The sequence below is a fragment of the Lactuca saligna genome, chromosome 7 (genome assembly GCF_052625555.1).
Source record: "Lactuca saligna cultivar CGN05327 chromosome 7, ASM5262555v1, whole genome shotgun sequence".
NCBI classification, from domain to species: Eukaryota; Viridiplantae; Streptophyta; class Magnoliopsida; order Asterales; family Asteraceae; genus Lactuca; species Lactuca saligna.
The window spans coordinates 140,697,727-140,721,566 of record NC_136423.1 but is presented as its reverse complement, the minus strand read 5'-3'; the positions used below and the strand labels follow the sequence as shown (position 1 = coordinate 140,721,566).

Sequence of the window (23,840 nt, the reverse complement as noted above, 5' to 3'; positions counted from 1 at the left end):
AATTTCTTTTTAAAAACCTAGTTTGCATTTGTTCTCTTATATTTCCATTTAAGAAAGATAAAGAAGATGATGTTGAAGTCAGGACTTGCAATGAAGGAAGAGAAGAGAAATACAATGAATGAAGAAAATGTGACAAAATATTGGTGGGGGGAAGAGGTTATACCTCTCCTTTTGTTCAGATTATGTGTAAATGAAATTGAAATTTGTTATGTTGTTATATTTAATTGGAATTGTTTGTTGATTTTGACATGTTTTTAATGGGTTTTACTTGTAGGATTTAAGAAGAGATGTAGAACCTATTTTGATAAAAGATAGATATCGAAAGGATAAAAGAATATGATGTTTATAAAAATGACCTCATTTAATTTGAATATTATTGGAAATGACCTAATTTTTTATGATTGCACCGAATCCAGAACCCTCTATTTCATATTACACTAAATCATGCTAGAGACCTTAGGTTTTGACATGTGGTGTAACGATCCAAATTTTCTCAATAATTATTTGGAGATTTATCAGAGTTTTTCTAAACAAATGTAGAATTATAAACTTCAAAAGCATTTTAAATCTCAGGATATTATGGGATTTATCATAACCACAATTTAAAGCAACAAGGAAATATCAAAATAAAATATACTCTTAGTCCAAGTCTTTGGTGCTTATATCTCCTCTCGTACAACAGCTACTACCTGAACCTTGAACACATGAAAAACCTACAACATCATACCACAGTTCTGGAGAGTTATATCATACTCTGTTTTCATGTCATCACAGAGGGAATCATCAAAGGCATTATAATTTCTGCAATTATTCTCATTTGTGTTCTAGGATTCCACAGCCCTTTGATGTTTTGCCAATTGGGCTGCAATGGTTGGATTTGTTCCTTCAACAATGTTAAACCAATAGGAGGGGATGGAGAATCATCAGTAAGAACATTGGAAACATGAAGAGTTGTTAGATAAAACATCTTCTGTTTCCATCTCCGAAAATCTAAGCCTTTGAATTTCTCAGGATTTTCACATGTGTTTTGACGGTGGAATTTTGATCTATTCTTCAACTTTTGTTTTCTGTCTTCGATTTTTATGACAATAGTATACAATCAATAGCAAATATATAATTGTAATAAAAACAAAATCAAACAAATGTGTAACATGAATCATAATCTAGAAAACATACTTGAATGTAGAATTAATATAGAATACAATCACGAAATTTGTAGAAGATTGAGTCAAGTTTTGTAGTGTCCTAAGACAGGAATTTTTCTGGGTTATAGATTTATCTTGAGGATACAACAATCAATCAAGAACAAATCTTGATTCTGATGAAATTGTTTATGTTCCCAACATGAATTAAGAGTTTGAAACTATAAAGACAATGAGATTTTTTCGAACACTGAAATCTGTGTTTGGTGATCCATATATATATATATATATATATATATATATATATATATATATATATATATATATATATATATATATATATATATATATGGGAAAAGTGAATATACCCTTAAGGGTATATAAGCTTAGGTACCCAAACTCACTATACTACGTCGTTTTGTATCATATAATACGTTCTAATTATCCAATGTTCTTATAATTTAATTTCTAACTTGATTTACTTTCAAGATTTTTATAATTTACACATTTATCTTCCTCTTACATAATTTTCATTTTTAACTACAATATATATAGCCTAGTAGTTATTCGACAAAAAAATGTGATGTAAAGAATGATAATAGTGAAATGTTGAATATCTTGAAAGAAAATCAAGTTAGGATTCTAGTTTAACAATATTATAATGAATATATCAAACAAAACGACGTATTATGGTATGTTTAGGTACTTAAGCTTATATACCCTTAAGGGTATATTCACTTTTCCTTATATATATATATATATATATATATATATATATATATATATATATATATATATATATATATATATATATATAGTTAGATTCATGTGAGATGGTCTAATTTTGTGAGACCGTGAGACGCAATCCTAGTCATTCATTTGTTATATAAAACAAAAAACATTTTTAAAATGCAAAATAATTGAAAATTTTCGAAAAAAAATTCAAATATTATATTTTCCAAAAAATATTAAAAAAAATACCAAAATAAATATTAAAAAATTAAAAAAAAAATACTTTTTTCACATATTCTAGTAGAATAGATAGAATATTCTATATATCTGAGAAATATAGTATAATATTCTAACATTCTAAAAATCATATTAGAATATTTACAGTGTAATATTCTATTAGAATATTTCACGTATTTTTCAAAAAAAAAATGGTAATTTTTTTTTTGTTTTTTCAGGTAATTAAAGTTCCGAAAATAATAATTAAAAAAAGAATTTTTAGATTTTTCCTTTTATTTTGCATTTTAAAACAGTTTTATATATTAATAACTTTCTTTCCCTCCAAAAAAATACTAACCAAAATTAACTTTTAAATCAGTTAAATTGAATTTATCAGACTCAATATAAAATAAAAATAAAAATAAACAAAATCGGAGTTAATATATAAAACTATTTTATTATTCAAGGAGAGCTAATCCAACCCAAACCCTTTAGCCCAAGCTTTTCATCTAATTATTAAAGTAGTAGAAAAGAAACTTTATAAAGTTGGAAATGTTTCTTCCTTCTTCCAATGTGGGATAAGTCCCAATTTTAGATTTTAGAACAAAGTTCCAACATAGAGTTTTTAAATTTATAGTGATCACCATTAGACCATTTTGATTGGTGTAATATATATATATATATATATATATATATATATATATATATATATATATATATTCCATTCAACTCTCTAAAAGAGACCTTAGGGAGAGTGAGGAGATACACTAACATTGGTTGTTGGTAATTTTAGTGCCACAATGTCATTTAATGTAACTGGAACTAACATGTGATCTAAGGGGCTTCATAATTTTACTATAATATATGAACGGGGGATGTACGGAGTGCACGCATGTATAAGATCAAATTAGAAGTCAATTTGACGACAAGTCGGGGGTCTGGGGGTAGCACCCCTAGGTCCAGAGTTTCCAAAGGGGCAGCGCCCCTTTAATATGGTCTAGGGCAGCGCCCCTAGCGGGGTCCAAGGGGCAGAGCCCATAAATCCTCATTAAAATTTGGATTTCCCTGAATTGCTTCCAAAGCAACCAATAACGGCCAACCCTAAGAGGCAAACCCTAATCTAGTTTATTATATATAAACGACTCTTCTCTTTGAGAATACATGCGAAAATCATTAGCTCTCTTTTATTCAAACAAACAGAGAAACATTCTAGCAATTTGGTTTATTATTTCTGTGCCTAGATTCGTAAGTGTCCTCTTCGATTATCCCAGACTGAATTTCTTGCAACCCAGGCATACTGTAGAAATATTAGTTCAAAAAGTGTTCATACGATCCAATAGGTGTCCAGATCTCCAATATAAACCCTAATTCTTCCAACATTGACATCCTCCACCGATTGGCCCACAACCAACTTGAGATAAATCAATTTTTAATGTTCCTATATTATAGAAAGTGATACCCAAGTTTACCTTTAGGACAAACATTTGGAGATAATAATTATTCAAATATGGTTATTATGTAGTTGAAAATCTTGGGTACAAAACCTGAGCATGTTCTTAGATCGTTGATGTTCTACGGCTTACCTCTTACATGATGGTATTATACTATTTACTTTTTTTGTTGAAAATCCATAAAAAGTGGTTTATACCTTCTATTTAATTTACTAAATATATTATACAACTTAAACACTAATTGCTTGATATGTTTACCATATTCATTCAAATTAGAACGTTCTTTAAAAATATGTGTAGCAGTTATCAACCATTAATTAGTTTTGACGCTGTTAAACAAAATTAGAATTTAGCAATGGAGTTTATATATCAGGAACCTTGGTCATTGAGAAAGTGACATCATGTGTCATAAGAGAAGATAACAGCTCATCAGTTGACTGATGCCACAGGCTCTCTTGGTTACAGCCTTGAAACCCTTCAATGCTTTGTGGTTCCTCACTCATGGTTGATTTTGGCAATAGGTCAAACATTGCATCTGACAATTGATTCCTGAAAAATGTAACATTAGTTTAATATGATAATTTTCGTTTAAAATTTAAACTATTGTTGTGAAAACTAATTTATCCTACATACTACTTAGTATAATGATCGAACCTAGTGACTTCATATGTGTTTTCAGGTGAACTTGAGGTAAACATATTTGGGTGGGTTTGTCCATTCATTCGATTTGTACCATCACAAACATTTTCAGGCCAGCCACTGAGATCCTCATTTTTTGATGAACGTTCTCCCTGTTGTATCTCAATGATCAGTCAAATGTTTTTGAACAGCAAGATTAAAATATCAATCATATATGTACAACTTTTTCTGTGAGGATACATAAACAAGCATCATATGATGAAATGGTAAAGTACAATTTGTCTTTTTATATATCATTCTTACATAACTTGCAAACAATGGCAAATCGCAATGAAAGATATACAATGGTTCAAAAAGCTATTTTTTTAGTTTTATTAATTCGACTGTTACATGTAATACGCTTGAATGGTATTTGGGTGGCTGGTTACTTAACAAATATTGATGTAATAGAACAAAAATCAAATGAGACTCTTATTTTTTATCTGTTTTCTAATCTGAAGAATTGTAATAGTGAACATCTATAATTAAGAGCATCAAGAGTACCTTGCGTTGTATAACTTGGTCCAACGTCTTATAAAGTAACTTCTCATACGATTCATAATCATAAAGTGATGTAAAGGTCGTTGGGTCTGGCTCAAATATCCTTTGATTGAATCATAACCCAAAGTAGAGTCAGTAAATCGACATTTTACTACTTTGCTTGTGGAATCTTTATCCCCAAAAACAAGTCTTTTGTAGACAGTTCTTTCTACATATGTATTGTGATTTTGGGTTATAATATCCACAAACATTTTTCATATACACAGACAAAAGAACATGGGATTGAACCTTAATTGTTCCTTAGCCATATGAATTTGATGATGCAAGGTGCTAATTTCTTGATGGATTTCCTATCACACATAGAGTTAAAACACAAACTGCATTGAGTTTATATATTTTAATATGGGTTTTGAGTTGTTTTTTTAAATAAACAAATGTCATGTTGGTACCTCAGATTGCGCATCGATCGCTTCGGGACTGATCAAAACAAAAAAGTTAGTAAAGGATTTTTATATTCGAATGTTTGTATCATAAAACTTTCAATATATTAAAATCTAGAGTCTTCAAGATACATAAAATTGTATATAGATAGCATTAAAAGGTTAAGTAAAACCTAAGAAAACGAGATGAGAGAGAGAGAGAGAGAGAGAGAAACCAAGGAATATGGATGGCCAAATCATTTTCACCCCTGATCTTGCTTAGGAGGCTGTACAAATACTGCAATTTTCGTTAGATTGAAAACTACAAATACAAATAAAATAAAATAAAAGATTAATTATTTGTCTTTTGTAAGTTGAATAAAAGATAGTAATAATTTCATAGACTCTATTAATTTGGTCATTATCTCACTTGAATTTTGTTCAGATTAAAACCTGCTATAAGACGACCAAATAAATAAAGAGATAAATGTCATTGTGCACTTGCTCATGCAATTTTAAAGAAACGATATCATTTTTTCCTAATTTTCTTTAGTTACTAATTCAATAAACTTGTTACTATCATAGGGTCTTTTAGCAACTACGTATTGTCGTCAACCTTGTACGTAAATTCAATAACACAATGACAAAAAGTTGAATATACCACATGCATCATAGTGTAAAATTCCATGGTTGACTTAGAAACATACCTCTGTATGTTGAATCACACTGCAACCAAAACAAGAAACCAATTTTATGAATCACACGATGAATTTAGAGGAAGTAATGAAATCTAGAGAAAGCGAGGGAGAAATATTGTATATAAGCACCTTCCTCTATCAGAGTCCGAGAGATTTACGAATCGATTAAGTACATCTTCTATTCTGTAAAACAAAATTGCGCGTCACAAATTCTTTTTTTCAAAGTCCAAGAAAACCATATTGGAAATGGAGAATCTGTGTTGAAATCAATATCCAAAAACATAAAGAACAAGATTAGGGTTATGGTAAGGATTGGACCTTCGTTTACAGGAAAAGTGGTTAAGGCGACCGGATGGAGAAAACATGATGAGAGCGATGTCGATATCGCATAAAACCGATAGCTCATAAGCCTTCTTAATGAGTCCATTTCTACGTTTGCAAAATGTGACCAATCTGCTTGTGTTGTTCTCGATTCTTTTCATTGGAAGCCTATTGCGACCCATTTGTTATTATATACATGGACCTATATCTTTCTATTTCAAGAAAGATATAACAATAGAAAGTAATTTCTTTCTAAAAACAGAAATTGGTTTGCATTTGTTCTCTTAACATACCAGTTTTAGAAATATGAAGAAGCCAATGATGGAGGAAAGAGAGAGAGAGAGAGAGAGAGAGAGAGAGAGAGAGAGAGAGAGAAAGAAAAGGAATGAAGAAAATGTGCCAAAATATTATGGAGGGAAGAGGTCATACCTCTCTTTTTGATCGGGTTAGGTGTAAATGAATCTCAAATTTTCTAATGGCATTATATTAATTGGAATTGTTTGTTCGTTTTGAAATATTTTTAATGGGTTTTACTTGTAGTATTGAGGTGTAGAACCTAATTGATAAAAGATATGAAACATAAAAAACTTATGCATGTTAGCATTAGTAAAAGAAACTGTGCTAACATATGCCGAAAAGAATAGAGAATGGTGACATAATGTAAGCAACACCAACTAAGCTTCTATTGGACAAATAATCGTAGATTACAAGCTTCTCATATGGTCACCTTCATATTTGGATTCAATTGCCGTTTCCGATGTTTCATCACTGATTATGCAATGCAAGCAGGAGCAAGAAGTTTAAAGGAATCCAGATCTTTCTATGGGATAACAAGTTGTTTATTAGGTGTCATTATCTCATTCTTGTATTTATCAATTTGTTAGTTAGATTTACTCCCAAGTATAAAAGGGGAGTCGTTGATTCACTTTGTAATCAGTTTTTCATTCAATCAATAAAATTAACTCTTTCATTATATGATTCTTTATGGTATCAGATAATATGATCTGTTAGAGAAGTATCAAGCCGGCGACGATCATGACAGGAGAAAAAAGAGAACGAAGCAAGAAGAATGAAGAAACTGTTGATGCTAACTCACCCTATTATATCCATCTATCTGATTACCCAAGAAAATGCAAATGAATGACATATTAAATGAGAACAACTTCAACGAATGAAAACAGAAGATGATGAACTTTCTATTTGCAAAGAACAAGGAAGGATTGATCGACAGGTCAATCAAAAAATCAAAAACCTGAGACCACTCCTCCCATCTACATGACATGGATGCGAGTCGATGCCATGATCAAGGGTTGGCTAATGATATCCATGGAAAGGGATATAAGAATGAGTGTGAGATATGCAAATACCTCAGCCGAAATCTGGAAGGATTTAGAAGAACGATTCGAGAAGAAGGGGGCTCTATGCGCATATGAACGAAAGCGGTCCCTAAATGTCATGAGGCAAGATGGCTCATTAGTTTCTTCTTACTACACAAAGTTGAGAACCATTTGTGATGAACTCCAACTGGTCCTTCCCACACCACGATGTAACTGTAATGGGTGCGACTGTGCTTTGGGAAAAAGATTGAATGAGCTAAAAGAAAGAGAAAGGATCTATGAGTTTCTTATGGTACTTGATAAAGAATTCTCAATCATCCATACATAAATCTTGGCCATGAAGCATGCATCGTCTTTAGGGGCAACCTATCATCTAGTTGTTGAGGACGAAAAACAACGGGTTATCACCAGTAGCTCTAGGAAAATGAGTGGTGAGACAACAACCTTTCAAGTCAATTATGTAGGCAGAAAAGCAACAGGTCAGACGCAAGGACGAGGCACTACACACGTGGCAGGTAAAGGAGGGTAGGTAATGTAAAAAACCGCAAAACAAGGTGACAACAAGGCAGAAAATGCACCTTCTATGGAAAAGAAGGCCATTACAAGGACGGATAATTCAAATTAGTAGGATGTCCAGATTGGTGGCCTGGGCAAAGGCAGTTTGTGTGGAGATTGGACCCAATCATGTTCCATGGTTAACCAGATCAGCAGTATAAGTTATTTGTTGACCATTTCAAGGAGGAGGAAAGAAACAAAACACACCCAAGGGCTAATTTGGCAGGTAGAAACAACATGTATGATGGGTGGGTGGTATACTCGGGTGCACATGCACCCATAACTAATTATTTTGTAAATTATATATCTTCCGCATACGACCTCCGTTTTCGACATTCTTTATACACACGTGTAGCTATCGCCAAGTATTACAACTTTCTTTTAAGTTGTTTTAGAAAATTTCAAACTTATTTTTAGCCTATTAATTGTAAAGAGGGGGTATTTATAAATGATTTTTCAAAAATCGTATGTCCATCATGTCGGCTTCAGTTTTTGAGTTCTTCATCTCATCGGTTTATAATGAGGAGTACTTTGATTCTTTTTTATATAGTTTTTGCTAAAACTCAATCGATTTTTCTTTAACTTTTTATGATACACACCCATTGTATACGGTTGATTTTAAAATTTTAGAAAAATCATAACTTCTCTATACAAAATCAAATTCTTACGAAATTTATACTTACGAGATCGGGACAACGTGTACATTTGGAATATTTTATTATTTATACAAAATAATTAAATAACACAATTTTTTCCGCATTTATTTTTATAGTTTTCGAACGTTTTTGTTGATTTTTATTATATATTGGAATACGAAATCTTGTATTTTTATCATAGATTAATAAATATTTCATATTAAGTCTATTATATTTGACGTTCGTTATTTTTTATGATTAGCGATCGATGGCACTTTTTACAATTGTCACACTAGCTTTTACTTCCACATGAAAGCCTTCCATATCTAAATATAAAAGAAACAAAGATAAAGGATCGCCTTATCTTAACCCCTTTCCAATGTAAGTCATCAGTCGGGCTTCCATTCAGCAAAACTGAAGTTGTGGCCGAATTCAAAGTAGCTTTTATCTAAAGTATCAATTTCATCCCGAAACCCATAAATATCATAATTTGTAATAAATATTCTCAACTAAGCGAATCTTTAGCCTTTTCAAAATCAACATTCAATAGAGCCAACTTCTTTTTTTCTCTTTCTTGTGTCATTCAACTATCACATTGACCATTAACGGCCCATTCAAGAATTTGCGTATATTTAACAAATGTAGATTGTTCCAAACTAACAACACTATAAACCACCTTTGCAATCCTAGTTGCCATTAATTGTGCAAGCACTTTATACTGCAAACCAATCAAACTGATTGGACGATAATCAAAAATTATCGTCAGACTTGACACCTTTGGAATCAACGTAACGAATGAGGCATTATGATTAAAATCAATCTAGGTATTGTTATAAAAGTTCATGACAAACATTATAATATCATTCTTTCTTTTCACCACCAGTAAAATTTAACTTCTTTTTAAGCTCTACTTTAAGAACATTCTTTAATTTCTTCAACGTATCTTTAAAGAGATTTTGATCTCCATTTGTTCCTTCCCACACATGTTTAATAATATCACCAAAATCTTCCCATTCCATCCAAGAATGAAATAGTTAGGTTTTATGATACGAGCCAACCCTTTCAAGAACAATCGCCATGATGTTAGGTATCACCTCTAAGAAATCTTATGAGATCAAGAATCTATCTAATTTACTTAACTTCTCACCATTCCTACTAACACTTGTGAAATTATATCCCACCAATGGAACATCATACAACCTTCCATTACTAATAAACTCATTAAAATGATTAGATGTGGTTTGTCAAAAAACTTTATCCAACCCTCTCATCAGGGCTCCAAATTGCGTTAAAATCTCTAAATATCATATATTTCCGGTGATGTTAGTTCATAAATTTGATAATAAAATCCCGTAAATCTTTTTTCTTTCTTTCATCTTGTGGCGCATACACATTGATCATATAAGAATGAAGTTTATGAAAACCCCACTAACCTTCAAGTTTTAATTGGATTATTCGGTACCAAAAAAAGAAAGCTAATGAGTTGTTTTTAATGTTTCGTAAATTTTGATTATAAATATAAAAATTACCAAAAAATGGACTTATTTAGTTTTACATATAGTAAAGTAACTTGTTTTTTTATCATTTATAAATATATGTTTTAAAAAACTTTAAACCAATAATTAAAAAAAAAAATAGATACGATTATATTAATAACATTAAGGTGTATATTTTCCCCAAAAAAGTGTATTAATAATATATAAAAATAACTAGATAAAAACATCAAAATTATAATAATAGTATTAAATTTATGATTTCATTCTTACCGGTGAACATGCCAGTCATGTGGAGAGAAGAAATAAAGAGAATAATTATTGCGTGGTGAAGGAAAATAAGTAAAAAAAAAAATGTCATGCATAATTTGTTTAGATTAAATACTTAAATTAAGAGTAAAATTGTCAATAATATTTTACTTTTTGTAACGAGTTTTAAATAAAGGGAAAATAACACATACGCCCTATGAAATTTCTAGGGTTGACCATTTTAGTCATTTAAGTTTTTTCGTGGCTTTACGAGGGAACCAAGTTGTGGACAACCTGTTCTTTTAGTCCACTTTACTTGTTTTAGCCGGTTTAGAGATTATATAGACAAAAATTGGGGCCATCTCTCTCTCTCTCTCTCTCTCTCTCTCTCTCTCCATAAAAAACCCAGCAACAACCAAAGATGTTGCCTTCTTCAGCTTATCCTCTCGTCTTCATTCAATTTTGATTGCAGACTGATCCAATCACCACCAAACCACCGCCATGACCAGTTGAAGCAAGCCTTCGACCGCAAAGAGGACCATCAACACTGTTCATCAGAGAAGAAGAACCGGCGAGAATCACCATTTTCCCTCATGTCTTCATCTCTTTTTGACCTTCAAACAGCTTTCAATCATTTTTCCTTACTCCTCCATCAATCTTAGGTAACCCCTTTTCTTTTCTATTCAGAACTCATTCAAAAATCTCCAAGAACAGTCAACACGTGCCATGGTGGCCAGTGACATGAACAGTTCCGACAGGATGGTCCTGATGATGGGTTCGGTCCTAAACAGATATATGTAGTTCCTTATTCTGTTGTTTTTCTGTTTTGGAGGTGTTTAGGTCGAAAATTAAAAAGAGTAGTTATACGGGTCTCTTCTAGCGAGCTCCTCATCGTCATTACTCTCTTCTGGTCGTCACCTATTAGAGCCAAGAACAGCAAGAGTGATAGGTGTTGAATATCACCGGTGATGATGGGTACCATCCACCACAGCAACGACGACGAGTGGTAGTATCACAACATCTTTGTTGCTTCCGCCTTCCCAATCCAACGGTGATCGAATAGGAAATAAGGTTCATATATCAGGGTTGTTTGGGGTGGGGCTACGGTGGTTCTATGCCGGACGATGGTGGTTTCCAGGGAGGAAGAAGATGATGGCAATGGTGGAGCAAGGTTGATTTAAGTTGTGAGAGAGAGAGAGAGAGACCTTTTAGTTTTTTTAATTTATTAAAATATAAAATAAATGAGGTGGCATAAGGGGGTAACCGGGTTACCCTTTCGTTTTCTCAAAAATGATCTATTGGAACCGATAAAACCAAATTTATTCCCCTTAAAAAACCACTAAAATAGTTAAATGATTAAAAGAGACAACCCTAAAAACTTCATAGGATGTATGTATCATTTTCCCTTAAATAAATAAGGACTGAAACACTTATTAAAAACTTAAAATTCAAGCTGGCAAGTATTTATTTTTATTTTTTTTTAATTTTTCTATTCAAAAATTTTCAATGCCTTTGATTAATTAATAGATCATTCAGACGCTTCATCAATCGCATTAAACGTTGACCGATTTAATTATTACTTACGAATGATTTTATTTAGAAGTTAGCGGATAGCCCCTAAAATGGTTTACTAACAGTAATCAACAACAATAAATAAATAAGTATTTAACACCCCTACATGTATAACACTATAAGCTCCAAAGCATTTAGTTTTAACAGAATTTAAACATAGTATTATAAAGTATTTTACTTTAATTAAAAGTGTATTAAATATGAAACTAATAACCAAATATTATTCTTTGATCCACATCAACACAACTCTATTCTGAATTTTATACTATTTTATTTTGACCATGTAACTTTTTTAAATTCCAAAAAACATGTTTGTCAACACACAAAATCAAGAAAAAGTTTCATCAAAGTAAAAGCCATAAACTAAATTACTAAAAGCACCATTAACTTTTTTGTTGGGCTGCTTTTGGCTGCTTGTAGAGGTGGAGTTGGGCTAAAACATTCTCTTTTAGAAATTCAAAACTTTTTGTTTTTCAAAAACTTAATATATTAATTTTCTATAACCTGAAACTTATAAATGGCTTATATTAAAAAAAATTAATACAAGAGAAAGTAATATCCACTTTCTCTCTGGAGCAATGAACGGCGAGTGGACGGAGGTCCGACGACATAAGAACAACACATTCCAGAAGAACACAGGAACCACAAACTACTATGTGACCGGGTTCCCTGACGGCACAAAGAAGGAGGAGCTACGTGAACCTTTCAGCAGATTCGGGAAGGTGGTGGATATTTACTTTGGAATGAAGAAAAATTATCACAAAAGAAACTTTGCATTCGTCAAATATGCCTACATCAACAACGCCAAAGAAATGGAGATGAAATTGCAGGGCATCAGGAATTACCAAAGGGCTTGTAGCCCAGCGGTATCAGGTGGTGTCCTCCCTCTTTGAGGTCGAGGGTTCAAGTCCCATCGTGGACATATGTGGAATAGGTGTTGTTAGCTTAGGAGTAGATTATATTTGCCGGTTCAAAAAAAAAAAATCAGGTGCAGGAATAAAACTTTGGAGGTAAATATCTCAAAACACCAATGTAAAGTAAATCTAAACCAACATCATAACCAAGAAACACGACATCAACCTATGCCAAGACAGAACATGCAATCCAATACCACTAAACATGGAGCACCTTCTTACTTCGTAGAAACCAGAGGCATCAGAACATATGCTCAAGTTGTAAATGACACGTATGGAAAGAGAACAATGGAAGATGACCCATTAATCACACTCAATTCTAATACATTCATGAAAGGCTGGTTTAAGAGAGGAGTACTCATCAGCGAAACACATAGCCTGGACCATATGGCTAATCTTCACGCCTCAGGAATTATGAAAGAAGAAATAAAGTACCTTGGTGGTCTCAAACTCGCTATCCAATTCAGGTGGCATGCCGATGCAAAAGAATATTTAGGGGACAAAAACCGATGGAAAGACTGGTTCAAATGGTTGGTTAATGCAGAACAATGGAATGTAGATTATGAAAGAATAGCATGGCTCAAGATCATCGGGGTCCCTTTACCACTTTGGGAGGAAGATAACTTCACAAGAATAGCTAGTAGGTACGGTAGGGTCATCAATCCATTCGATGGTATAGCAAATAGAAGAGATTACTCTATGGGCAAGGTTGGAGTTCTCACATCATCAAGACAATGGATCAACGATGAAATTAGAATCAAATCCAATGGTCAAGAATTCAGGATTGGAGTCGTAGAATACACAGACGATTGGTCACCATTCAAACCAGCTTCGTTTGACAGAGTTGTTGAATCAGATGATGACGATCAAGACTTAGAAGGAATTTCTGAGACATGGTTGGAAGGCGAGGATTGCGAACCAGAAGACAGCGAAATCAGACCGGAAAATATGGTGATGAACGACGACTGTCCAATCGACCAACATACCCCGACAGGCGATGAATCCCCGCCAAAATCGCCGGCAACCGAAGTGAATGGAAACAAAGAGTCGAAGGTTAACGAACCGTTGGGAACAATTCACAAGCCAATGCATGATGAAGCATTAATTAGTCATAATATTTTAGTGGTGCCTGGAATTCCTAATGAGGCGACTAGGTCACGACATGAGACATCTGTATCCAATATGGACCACACCCCCACTTTCGGGCCACCTAAGTCTCATAATATCGGTCCAATACATAATTTAGTCCCATTAGGATGCTTTGGGCCGTTCCCTAATAACACAACTCCATTCTCATTTACATCCCCTCAAGCCCAAAGTAATGATTCTGACAATAAAGACACCAATAGTGGACCCAAAATAAAAAAAGAAAAAGGGACAAATCTGCAACCATCGCCTCTCATCAATCTCACAAAGGATACAACCTAAATTCACTTTCACCTGTGATTCAATCTGAACAACACAACAATCCAAAAGACAAAATTGACCTGAACACAAACCCAGTAATCGGTGACGGAATCGACACTCCAGGTAAAAGTAAAAAAAACTTCCCAAATCACAGGAATCATGGAAACAGCTGCGATCGGTGTCGAAATCGGGTTCCAAATTGACGGTGGGGACTCAACGCTCACATAAATTGAGGCAGATAATGGTGAGAACACTAGTGATCAATGAATTGTATGACACTTAACGTGAGAGGCATCGGTGAAGAAGAAAAAGTCAGTTGGGTTAAAAGAATGTAGCATTTACATAAATCAAACTTTCTAGGGTTACAAGAAACACAATTAACTGAGTACGAAAGAATAGACACACAAGGATGTTGGGGAGATCAAGATTTCGATTGTGAAGGCATAAATTCAAGTGGTAGATCAGGAGGTCTATTATCAATTTGGAACAAAGATTGCTTTATCAAAAAGGAGGTTCTTAAATCTAGAAACTACTTAATAATCACAGGAAAATGGTTGGTGTTGAGGGAGATACAATTCTTGCAAATATATACGGGCCACACAACCTTAGAGAGCAAAAGGAATTATGGAAGGAGTTGTTGACGATTAAAGATAAGAAACCCGGCAGCTGGACTATCTTCGGTGACTTTAACGTGGTACGCAGAGTAGAAGAGAGATTCAATTCTGAATTTTGTGCGGCAAGTGCCTTTTACTTCAATGAATTCATCCGGTTAGCTGAATTACATGACTTTACGATGGGAGGCGAAGTGTACACATACATGTCAAGAGTCAGTGCAAAACTAAGCAAGTTGGACAGATTTTTGGCATGTCCTAACTTTGTTGCAACGTTTCCATCATTAGTTGTCACTGCACACCCTCAGGAACTTTATGATCATTGTCCAGTCACCCTAATCACCTCATCTGCAGACTATGGCCCTCCACCTTTCAAACTATTCAATTCTTGGTTATTAAAACACGGATTTGATGTCACTGTAAAGAAAGCTTGGGAGGAATTTTGGGGGTATGGTAACCCTGATGCATATTTGGCTGCAAAGATCAGATTCCTAAAAAACGAAATCAGATCATGGAAGAAGAAAACAGATGTGGAGACGAATCAAGAGTTACTTAAAATCAAGGCAGATGTTGCTTTGATTGAAAAAGCAGCAGAATCAAGACCCCTAACTGACATAGAAATTGAAACTCGGAATCTTGGTTTGCAGAAGATTCTTGAATCAGAAAAATTAGCAGTCCTTGATTTGAAACAAAAAGCACGCGTGAAATGGAACGTGGATGGAGATGAAAATAATTCTTTCATGGATACATAAACAGCAAGAACAAGAGGAACATAATTAACGGGTTAATGATAAATGGAAAATGGACTTCAGATGCGCCTACGGTCAAACTTGAAGCCCTTCGATTTTTCAAAAACAAGTTCACAGAAACCAGGACATTGAGACCCAAACTAATCATCCCCTACTTCAAATCCTTATCCATGATGCAAGCGATCAAAGTTGAAGCTCTATTTAGTCTGAAGGAGGTTAAGATTGCAGTCTGGGCATGTGGAAGCGAAAAGGCTCCGGGACCAGATGGACTTACCTTCAAGTTCATAAAAACCTATTGGGAGACAATCAAATATGATGTGATGCAATTCGTCCTACATTTTGACAAATTTGGGACCTTTGCAAGAGGTTGCAATTCTTTGTTCATATCCCTCATCCCTAAGGTCAAAGATCTGACCACTCTCACAGACTACCGTCCCATCAGCCTAATTGGATGTATGTATAAAATTATATCAAAGATTCTGGCCATTCAAGCCAAATCTGTCATAGGTGACCTCATCGGGGACGTCCAATCAGCATATGTGGAAGGCAGAAGCATACTAGACGACCCACTTGTGATAAATGAACTCCTTTCATGGTCAAAAGCAATCAAGAAAAAAGTGTTGATGTTCAAAGTAGACTTTGACAAAGCATTCGACTCCATAAATTGGGAGTATGTTGACTCTGTACTCTCACAGATGGGTTTTGGAAGTAAATGGAGACAGTGGGTACGTGGATGCCTCAAATCATCCAGGGCATTGGTAATCCTTAATGGCTCCCCATCAGAAGAATTTGAAATCACGAAAGGTGTTCGACAAGGAGATCCCTTATCCCCCTTCCTCTTCATCATAGCCATGGAATGCCTCAACGTAGCTATGGAGGCTGCACGAGACAAAGGAGTCTTCAAGGGCATTCAAATCCCGAATCAGAATGCCACTCTATCTCACTTATTCTATGCAGATGATGCTTTATTTGTAGGAGAATGGTCGAGATCTAACCTCAAAAACCTTGCTAGCATCTTAAAATGCTTCCATGCTTCGTCGGGTTTTAAAGTAAATTTCCATAAATCAAAGGTTTTTGGAATTGGGGCCTCAGGTAGGGAGACCGAGAACTGGGCCAATCCTTGGATGCGAGGCGGGTTCACTACCTTTCAATTATCTTGGAGTCCCTGTCGGCACAAACATGAACCTCATAAAAAGTTGGAAACCAATCATCGACAAATTCAACTCTAAACTATCCTCATGGAAATCAAAAACGCTCTCATTCGGAAGAAGGTTGACACTAATCACCTCGGTACTAGGGAACCTGCCTACATATTTCCTTTCCCTTTTTAAAGCACCGATGGCTATCACGGAGAAACTTGAACAAATTCGGTGAAGATTCCTATGGGGCGGGGATGAAAGTAACAAGATCCATTGGGTCGCATGGGACAAAGTCATTACTCCCAAAACTGGTGGTGGACTAGGAGTGGGATTTGTCCGTACGCTGAACTCAAGTCTACTAGTCAAATGGTGGTGGCGTCGTAAATCTGAAAAAGACTCGCTTTGGGTGAAAGTCATAAATGGAATTCATAACCTAAGCAATAAACCACACGACTACCTATCAAGCAAGAAAATTGTGGGTGTATGGAACAACATTGCAAAATGTAGGAAAGAACTCATGAATTTTGGACTTGGAATTGATGATGTGTTCAAACTACAGGTAAAATCAGGTGAGAATACTTTATTTTGGCACAATAAATGGCTAGGACCAACAACACTTGGAGAAAGATATCCATCTCTCAGTGATCTTGCATCCAGAAAGAAATGCACTGTGATAGAATTGTAAACGGACACTTTGAGGGGCATTGGAAATCGCAAATGGAATACAAAGGAGATGTCAGCAAAGTAAATAACCTAATAAGAGATCTATCGGAGGTGCGGTTGGCACAAGGTGAAGATCAATGGAAATATGTTGTTGATATTACCAGCCCCTTTACGGTAGGTACACTAAGAAAGAAACTTGATCAACTCTTATACCCAAATCGTGTACTTCCATGGTTTAGATGGAATAAACTGTCCCCGATCAAAGTAAATTGTCTTATATGGAGAGCAATACAGAAGAAGATCCCATCTGCAGTGGCTTTGAGAAACAGGGGCATCGATATTGTACATGATAATTGTGGGGCTTGTATTAACGACATTGAATGTTCAGATCATATTCTCATATCATGCCCTTTCGTCTACGATGTCAGGAAACAAGTTTTCAAATGGTGTGGCATTCAATAGGAGAACTTTGCATCTGTAACTGATTTACTTAGTTTCGCAGCAAATTGGGGCAGATGTCCTAAGAAACGAAAGAGATTCATCTCCATTTGTCATGACCTAATTTGGAATTTAGGGAAAAATCGGAACGACCTGGTGTTCAATAGGGTGTTCGCAAATCCAACATTGAGTTCAGAAACAGTCAAGTCTTTGGTGTTCTTTTGGTTGAAGTGTAGAGGCAACAGTGGAATGTGTGGTTGGAATGAATGAGTTTCTTCTTCTTTCAAGTTTAATTCCTTTGTATCTCAAATCATGTAATAGTTTTAATTTATGTTATTCTTATTTTGTACTTTTGGGCCCTCACTAGTTACTTGCTAGTTCGGGGGTTCTTTTCTAATACAAATTGCCGTTTCCAAAAAAACTAGGACAAAAAATAAGTCTGTTACAAATTTAAAACTTTATCCAAGTATGCAATTACAAAGTGTTAGTCAACAATGTCGTTAAAACTTATAATTATGAACAAACAATTAAGCAAGCATAATCATGAAAAATATAGTGTTTATGTTTGATAAATCACGAATAGAAGAATCAACCAAAACAAAATCATATATATGTTAGTGTTATAATAAATGGCTTCCATTAACAACCAAAAAAAACAAAACCATGATTATCTCTCTCTTTGCATTCACCAAACTTTCACACCCTCAAAAACTACCATGATCTCAACAAGCCATAGCAAAAACCTGTAAATATATTAGTGTTATAATAAAATATTAAAATCCAAGCTATATTCGAGTCTAATCAAGTTAAATTTATAAAGAAAACATTGAAAATAGATGAAACGTGACAAATTTTGGAAAGTACTTGATTCGACATTCAAAAGTCAAATCTAGACACTTTAAGTCAAAGTTAATCACTAAAATGTAGACTAAGTTACAAATTTGGTCCCTGTTTTTTATAATTTGGTCCAAAATATAATTTTTTTTGCAACTTTTGCAGTTTTCTGTTGAATAGTATTAAATCACAAGGGTTGTTTTAAGTTTGAGGAATGAAGAATGGGTAAGGATTTATTTTTTAGGGTTCTATAAAGAAGAGGAAGAAGATGAAAGCAACAAGGGCATAATCGTATAATCGATTTAACTAAGGATTTATTTTTTATGTTTTCAGTTTTGGTCCCCAAATATATTCTCTTGCAATTTTGGTCCTTGTTCGAAGTTTTTGTAACGTTTCTTGTCACTGTTCAAACTAAAATGACTATATTTTAGGACCAAATTGCAAAATTCAGCAATACTCAAGGACCAAAAATAGTCTTCTTACTTGAAACAGGGACCAAAAACGTTACAAGAACCTCAAATACGGACAAAATTGCAAGAGAAAACAATTTTTTGGACCAAAAATTCAAAAATCAGCTAAACTCAGGAATCAAAAATAGTCATTTGAATTGAAACAGGGATCAAAAACATTACAAGAACCTCAAATAGAGAGCAAATTGTGAAACTTTTTGGGACCAAAATTGCAAAAATCGGCTATACACAGGGACAAAAATGTAATCTAATATTTGTTCTTTTAATATAAAGGACAACAAGCACATGAATTTTATTATTTATGGAAGCACCCTACTAAAAACTCTTGGGTTTTAATATTTTTCATGGGAAAGAGAGAATTTACCTTGTTAACATGTACTTATTGGCTACTGATTCTTCTTTTGTCTATATTGTACTGAAGGTATCAATTTAAAGACAATATCAGCTTTCCTCAAGACTGGATGCAAAATCTTGTGTACTACAATTAACTTTCCATCCACTTGAGACTGGAACATTTCATATAAGAAAGGTACTGATAAACTAAAAAGTACCCCTGAAATGAAATGAAGAATTGGAACATGTTATGGGAAGTTTTATGTTTCAAAAGCATATATATGTATACAGTATTGTTGCATAAAAAGAAAACAATCTCACCTATATAGATCAATGTAAGGAAGTTAAAAAAGCTACCAATATAAGAAATCAGCCATAAGCTAGAGACAACCTGAGGAATCAAGCACAAATTATGTGATTGTGTAATTATAATCCAATGTTTGAAACAGAAGAATTCAAGAAAGCGGAAGGAGAATGTTGATAGGATCATACCAGCATCAATGCTTTCAAGTTTCCATCAACTGCAATTGCATGTGCGAGTGAAAAGATATGATTTACCCACACTTGCATCTCATCAGCAGCAATAAGAACAGTTTCTTCTGAAATGTCCAGTTCGGGAATTGGAGGGAGAGGTCTACATTTAGGAATTATATGAATAGAAAAATCTTAGAATGTGGACTCCGAGATCGGATTCATGTATGCAAATCTAAGTAAAGCGTGCTCTAATATTGATATGGAAGAAGTGTTGATTTAGGTAGACTTGTTAAAACTTCTTGCGACAAAATTGAATATGGTTTTAATCAATTGGTGATCTGTAATTAGTCTCCAGAGACGTATTAGACAAACCTGTTGAGAAGGGATGCAGATTTAGCCCAGAGAAAGAGTATAACAACCAAAAGCAGTAGATTATTGGCGATGAATGCGATGATGTTATATCCTCCTTTTTCAAATAGGAACCACAGGATGGTGGAACCGATTAATACCGCTCCTCCGCCGTAATAATTCCTCCATAGCAATATATCAGCAACTGCACAACCAAAATGCGCTACAACGATTCAATTGATTGCATCAGGTAGAGAAAATAGATCGCAAATATCACGATCCCAGTCGAATTACAACACAAAATGCATACAGATATTCAATTGACTATTGTAACTGAATGAATCGTTTCTCATATTGAGATTGGCAGCGATTACAATCAAAGTGGGATGAGATGAAATGAGATAGACCTGGGCCACCTCCGAGAGCGTTATGGACTGAAATCCGACCAAAATCGCCCATGGCGGGTAGGGTTTGTGACGAAGAAACTGAAACGGATACCAGAGAGAGAGAGAGAGAGAGAGAGAGAGAGAGAGAGAGAGAGATATAGAGATTTTGGAGAGGGTGACCTCGTAAGTTTCAACAGACCAAGATTCACATAACTACAGACTTGGATCCATAGGTATACACTTTAGATGAAAGTTCCTTTTAAAAAGCATAAAATTTTCGATTTTTATAGCTAATGATCTATTATTTTAGCCCTATTTATAAATAATTAAATAAATAAATAATAACTAAAAATTAACAAAAAAACATGGAATACATAAAACCACGAATTGACCCATTTTAGCTAGTAACCATTCTTTGCGACTAGTAACAAATCTATGTGCTAAATGAGGTTATGTGGCAGCTGACTCAACTCCTCATTTTATTTAGTACATTGAAACAATAAGAAACAAAGCTAAGACCTAAATCGATCATCCAAGCTAGGTCGACGATGGCGTTCTCCTCCACCGTCTCCAATAGTAGTGCTAATCGCCCATCCAAGCAAGGTCGAAGAAGGTGTGATTGTGATGATCGAATTAGCAGCTGGACTTCATGGAAACTGAAAAGCTCTGGAAGTTTAGATTGAAATATGAACACACTAAATTCGTATACTAAGAGTTTGTATATCTTTCCACATCTTCAACCTTGAATAAAAACTTTGTAATTTTGTTGTTTTTCTTCTTCCCAACAAAAACAATTCCCAAGGGCTTCAAAAACAGATTTCACCATCATCAAAGTTCTTCAAAATTCTTTGCACCTTTCAATAAAGACTGTGGGACAATGATTTGTTTTCCCATTGTAAGTGCAAGCTCAACATCCATCATTGCCAAACAATCATAGTAATTGTCTATGAATAGCTTAATGTGAGCAAATCCAAGAAGAAAATCTTCTTTGTTGGTCAATTGAAGCTTCGAAACATCTGTATACTTCAAGATCTTGGAAACACTGATGAGATCGTTGATATTCATCAATGTAAAATCTACTACTGAAAAATCGAAAGCAACATTGTTGGCTCGGACAACATGAATTCTGAAATTCTGTAGTACCCCTTCGAATAACACATCTTTTGAGATATTATGAACTTTCACAATCTTTACCAAAGACCAAATCTAATCTTGTCTTTTTCCAAGAACCACATGGAATCTAAGCTTCGGTCTTTTGAATTCTTCCTTGTCTTCAAATTTATCAACAATTTGATATTGCGAAGAAATGAACATCATTTTGTTGATAGGAAAGTCCAGCTGATTGAAATCTGAGTTTTCGATATCAAATATCTTTTTGGGAACTTTAGCAAACTCATGCATAACTCCACTGAAAACACTAGCCTCAATTGTTTTGTAACTATAAAGTTTGGAAGGATCACCCTTATCAAGACCAGGAGGATCACTCTGTCTTTGTCGAAGAATGCTCTGAATTTTTCATTATTTCTCTATTTCCTGTTCCAATGCCAACTTTTTCTCTTCGGCAGTTGGTTATGTCAAAACACCCTTTCCTTTTTGCTTTAATTCTTCTGTTGGTGGAGGTGGCTTCGAACTTGACCCACCAGTTGATGAACCAATGACATGTCCTTTCAAGGGTTTCGAAGTTATGGTTGTTGAAGTGACTGTTGTAGATACAAGAATTGTAATAAGAATTTGTTTACTTATAACCCTACCGATAACCTTCCCTTGATTCGTATCACTTGATGCACCAAATCCTTTTTCTCCCCCTTGCACCCCTGTGGAAACAGGTGGGGCAGCCGTGGGCATCAAATTTATAAACTTCAAGAGAGGATCAAAATCGACCTTTAAACGAGTTTCTAATGAAGAAAACATTTGTGAGATTGACTCTTGAGAAACAGTTGAAATAAGGAGGAATTGCAAGTTTCGAAATCATCTCCTTCACTTCTATCAATACACCTTGCAGATGTACAAACTCATGAGAATCCAGAGAAGTATGAAACTCAACAAGCTTCATGACCGCATCAGCAACTATATCTACCTTAGTATGAAGGCTAGAATAGTTTTGATCAACCTCCGCAACCTCCTGCGTCATTTCTTGTCCAATTTCTTCAATATTCAAGTTTACATCCTCCTAAACCCTCTTGACAACTTGAACAAATAAAATATGACGTTCTTTTGCAACAGCTCGTAAATCCTTGAATTCATGATTAAACGAGTCGGATTGAAATTTTACCCGAAGTTTGTTGTTTTTGTCCATCTGATCCATTATTGCTTTCAGTCGAAGTTCCTCAGCCTTAATCATCACATCAACTTCTATCCCAGAGATATTGTTGCGAGTTCCGGCATCAGCCTGAAGCTGGACTAACGAATTAAGTTTGCGGTTGAGGATCTTGAATTATTTAGCAGACATTAGCATATGATTTGGTATATCCTCCTCTTCTGGATCAAACCGAAGATTAGCAAAAGAAACACACACGTCATCATCCTCTGTTGTAGTATCAGGAAAAGATGTTGGACCTTCATTGGATTACAAAGGAAACAAAGATATGTGTTAGGGGTGTCAAACCCAACAAATAATAAGGGTACAACAGACTCCAATTACAATGCTTTAATGCACTAAAAAGTAGTACAAGGGAAGCAGGGTTGAACCACAGAGACACTGGATAAAAGTCTACACCTCTTTGCGTAAGGTACTTTGGTCACAAAGGGGAACTTGTTTGCAAAATTCAAATAATGAAAATAACAATCAACTTTGAAACATGCAGAAAATAAAATAAATTTGTAAACAAGTTGCAAAAGTGCGTCTAGTTCTAGTTCTCAATGTTGTCATTTAACCTGATTATGACTTGATGTAATTTGTGATTGATATTCTAAGTTGGCACTGAAAGATATTAACACGCTCTAATACCTATCGCTTGCCAAACTATCTAAACAAAACACGCTCTTTGATTAGACCTAGGTTTACTAATTCAACCTAAACACGCTCTTAGATTGTATTGAAAAATTGCATTAAGTTTTGTACAAGCTTCCCAACAA

The 23,840-nt window shown here is 34.5% G+C and overlaps 3 protein-coding genes across 3 annotated transcripts; 1 reads left to right on the top strand and 2 right to left on the bottom strand.

Annotated features, from left to right (window-relative positions):
* Positions 1 to 3,316: 3,316 nt before the first annotated feature.
* On the bottom strand, positions 3,317 to 6,454 carry LOC145006017 (agamous-like MADS-box protein AGL104). The gene is made up of 9 exons (XM_078965113.1): positions 6,156 to 6,454; positions 5,967 to 6,020; positions 5,847 to 5,865; positions 5,376 to 5,437; positions 5,170 to 5,197; positions 5,009 to 5,070; positions 4,724 to 4,823; positions 4,196 to 4,332; positions 3,317 to 4,090 (listed from the first exon to the last, which is right to left on the bottom strand). Exons 1-9 carry the CDS (start codon positions 6,338 to 6,340, stop codon positions 3,904 to 3,906), a joined length of 834 nt encoding a protein of 277 aa, XP_078821239.1. The 5' UTR covers positions 6,341 to 6,454; the 3' UTR covers positions 3,317 to 3,903.
* An 8,416-nt stretch (positions 6,455 to 14,870) lies between these two features.
* LOC145007297 (uncharacterized) lies at positions 14,871 to 15,683 on the top strand. Its single transcript, XM_078966258.1, has one exon. It carries the CDS (start codon positions 14,871 to 14,873, stop codon positions 15,681 to 15,683), a length of 813 nt encoding a protein of 270 aa, XP_078822384.1.
* Positions 15,684 to 18,464: 2,781 nt separating this feature from the next.
* LOC145003853 (reticulon-like protein B11) lies at positions 18,465 to 20,970 on the bottom strand. Its single transcript, XM_078962757.1, has 6 exons — positions 20,787 to 20,970; positions 20,404 to 20,584; positions 20,050 to 20,191; positions 19,879 to 19,948; positions 19,589 to 19,777; positions 18,465 to 18,663 (listed from the first exon to the last, which is right to left on the bottom strand). Exons 1-5 carry the CDS (start codon positions 20,836 to 20,838, stop codon positions 19,611 to 19,613), a joined length of 612 nt encoding a protein of 203 aa, XP_078818883.1. The 5' UTR covers positions 20,839 to 20,970; the 3' UTR covers positions 18,465 to 18,663; positions 19,589 to 19,610.
* Positions 20,971 to 23,840: the final 2,870 nt, after the last annotated feature.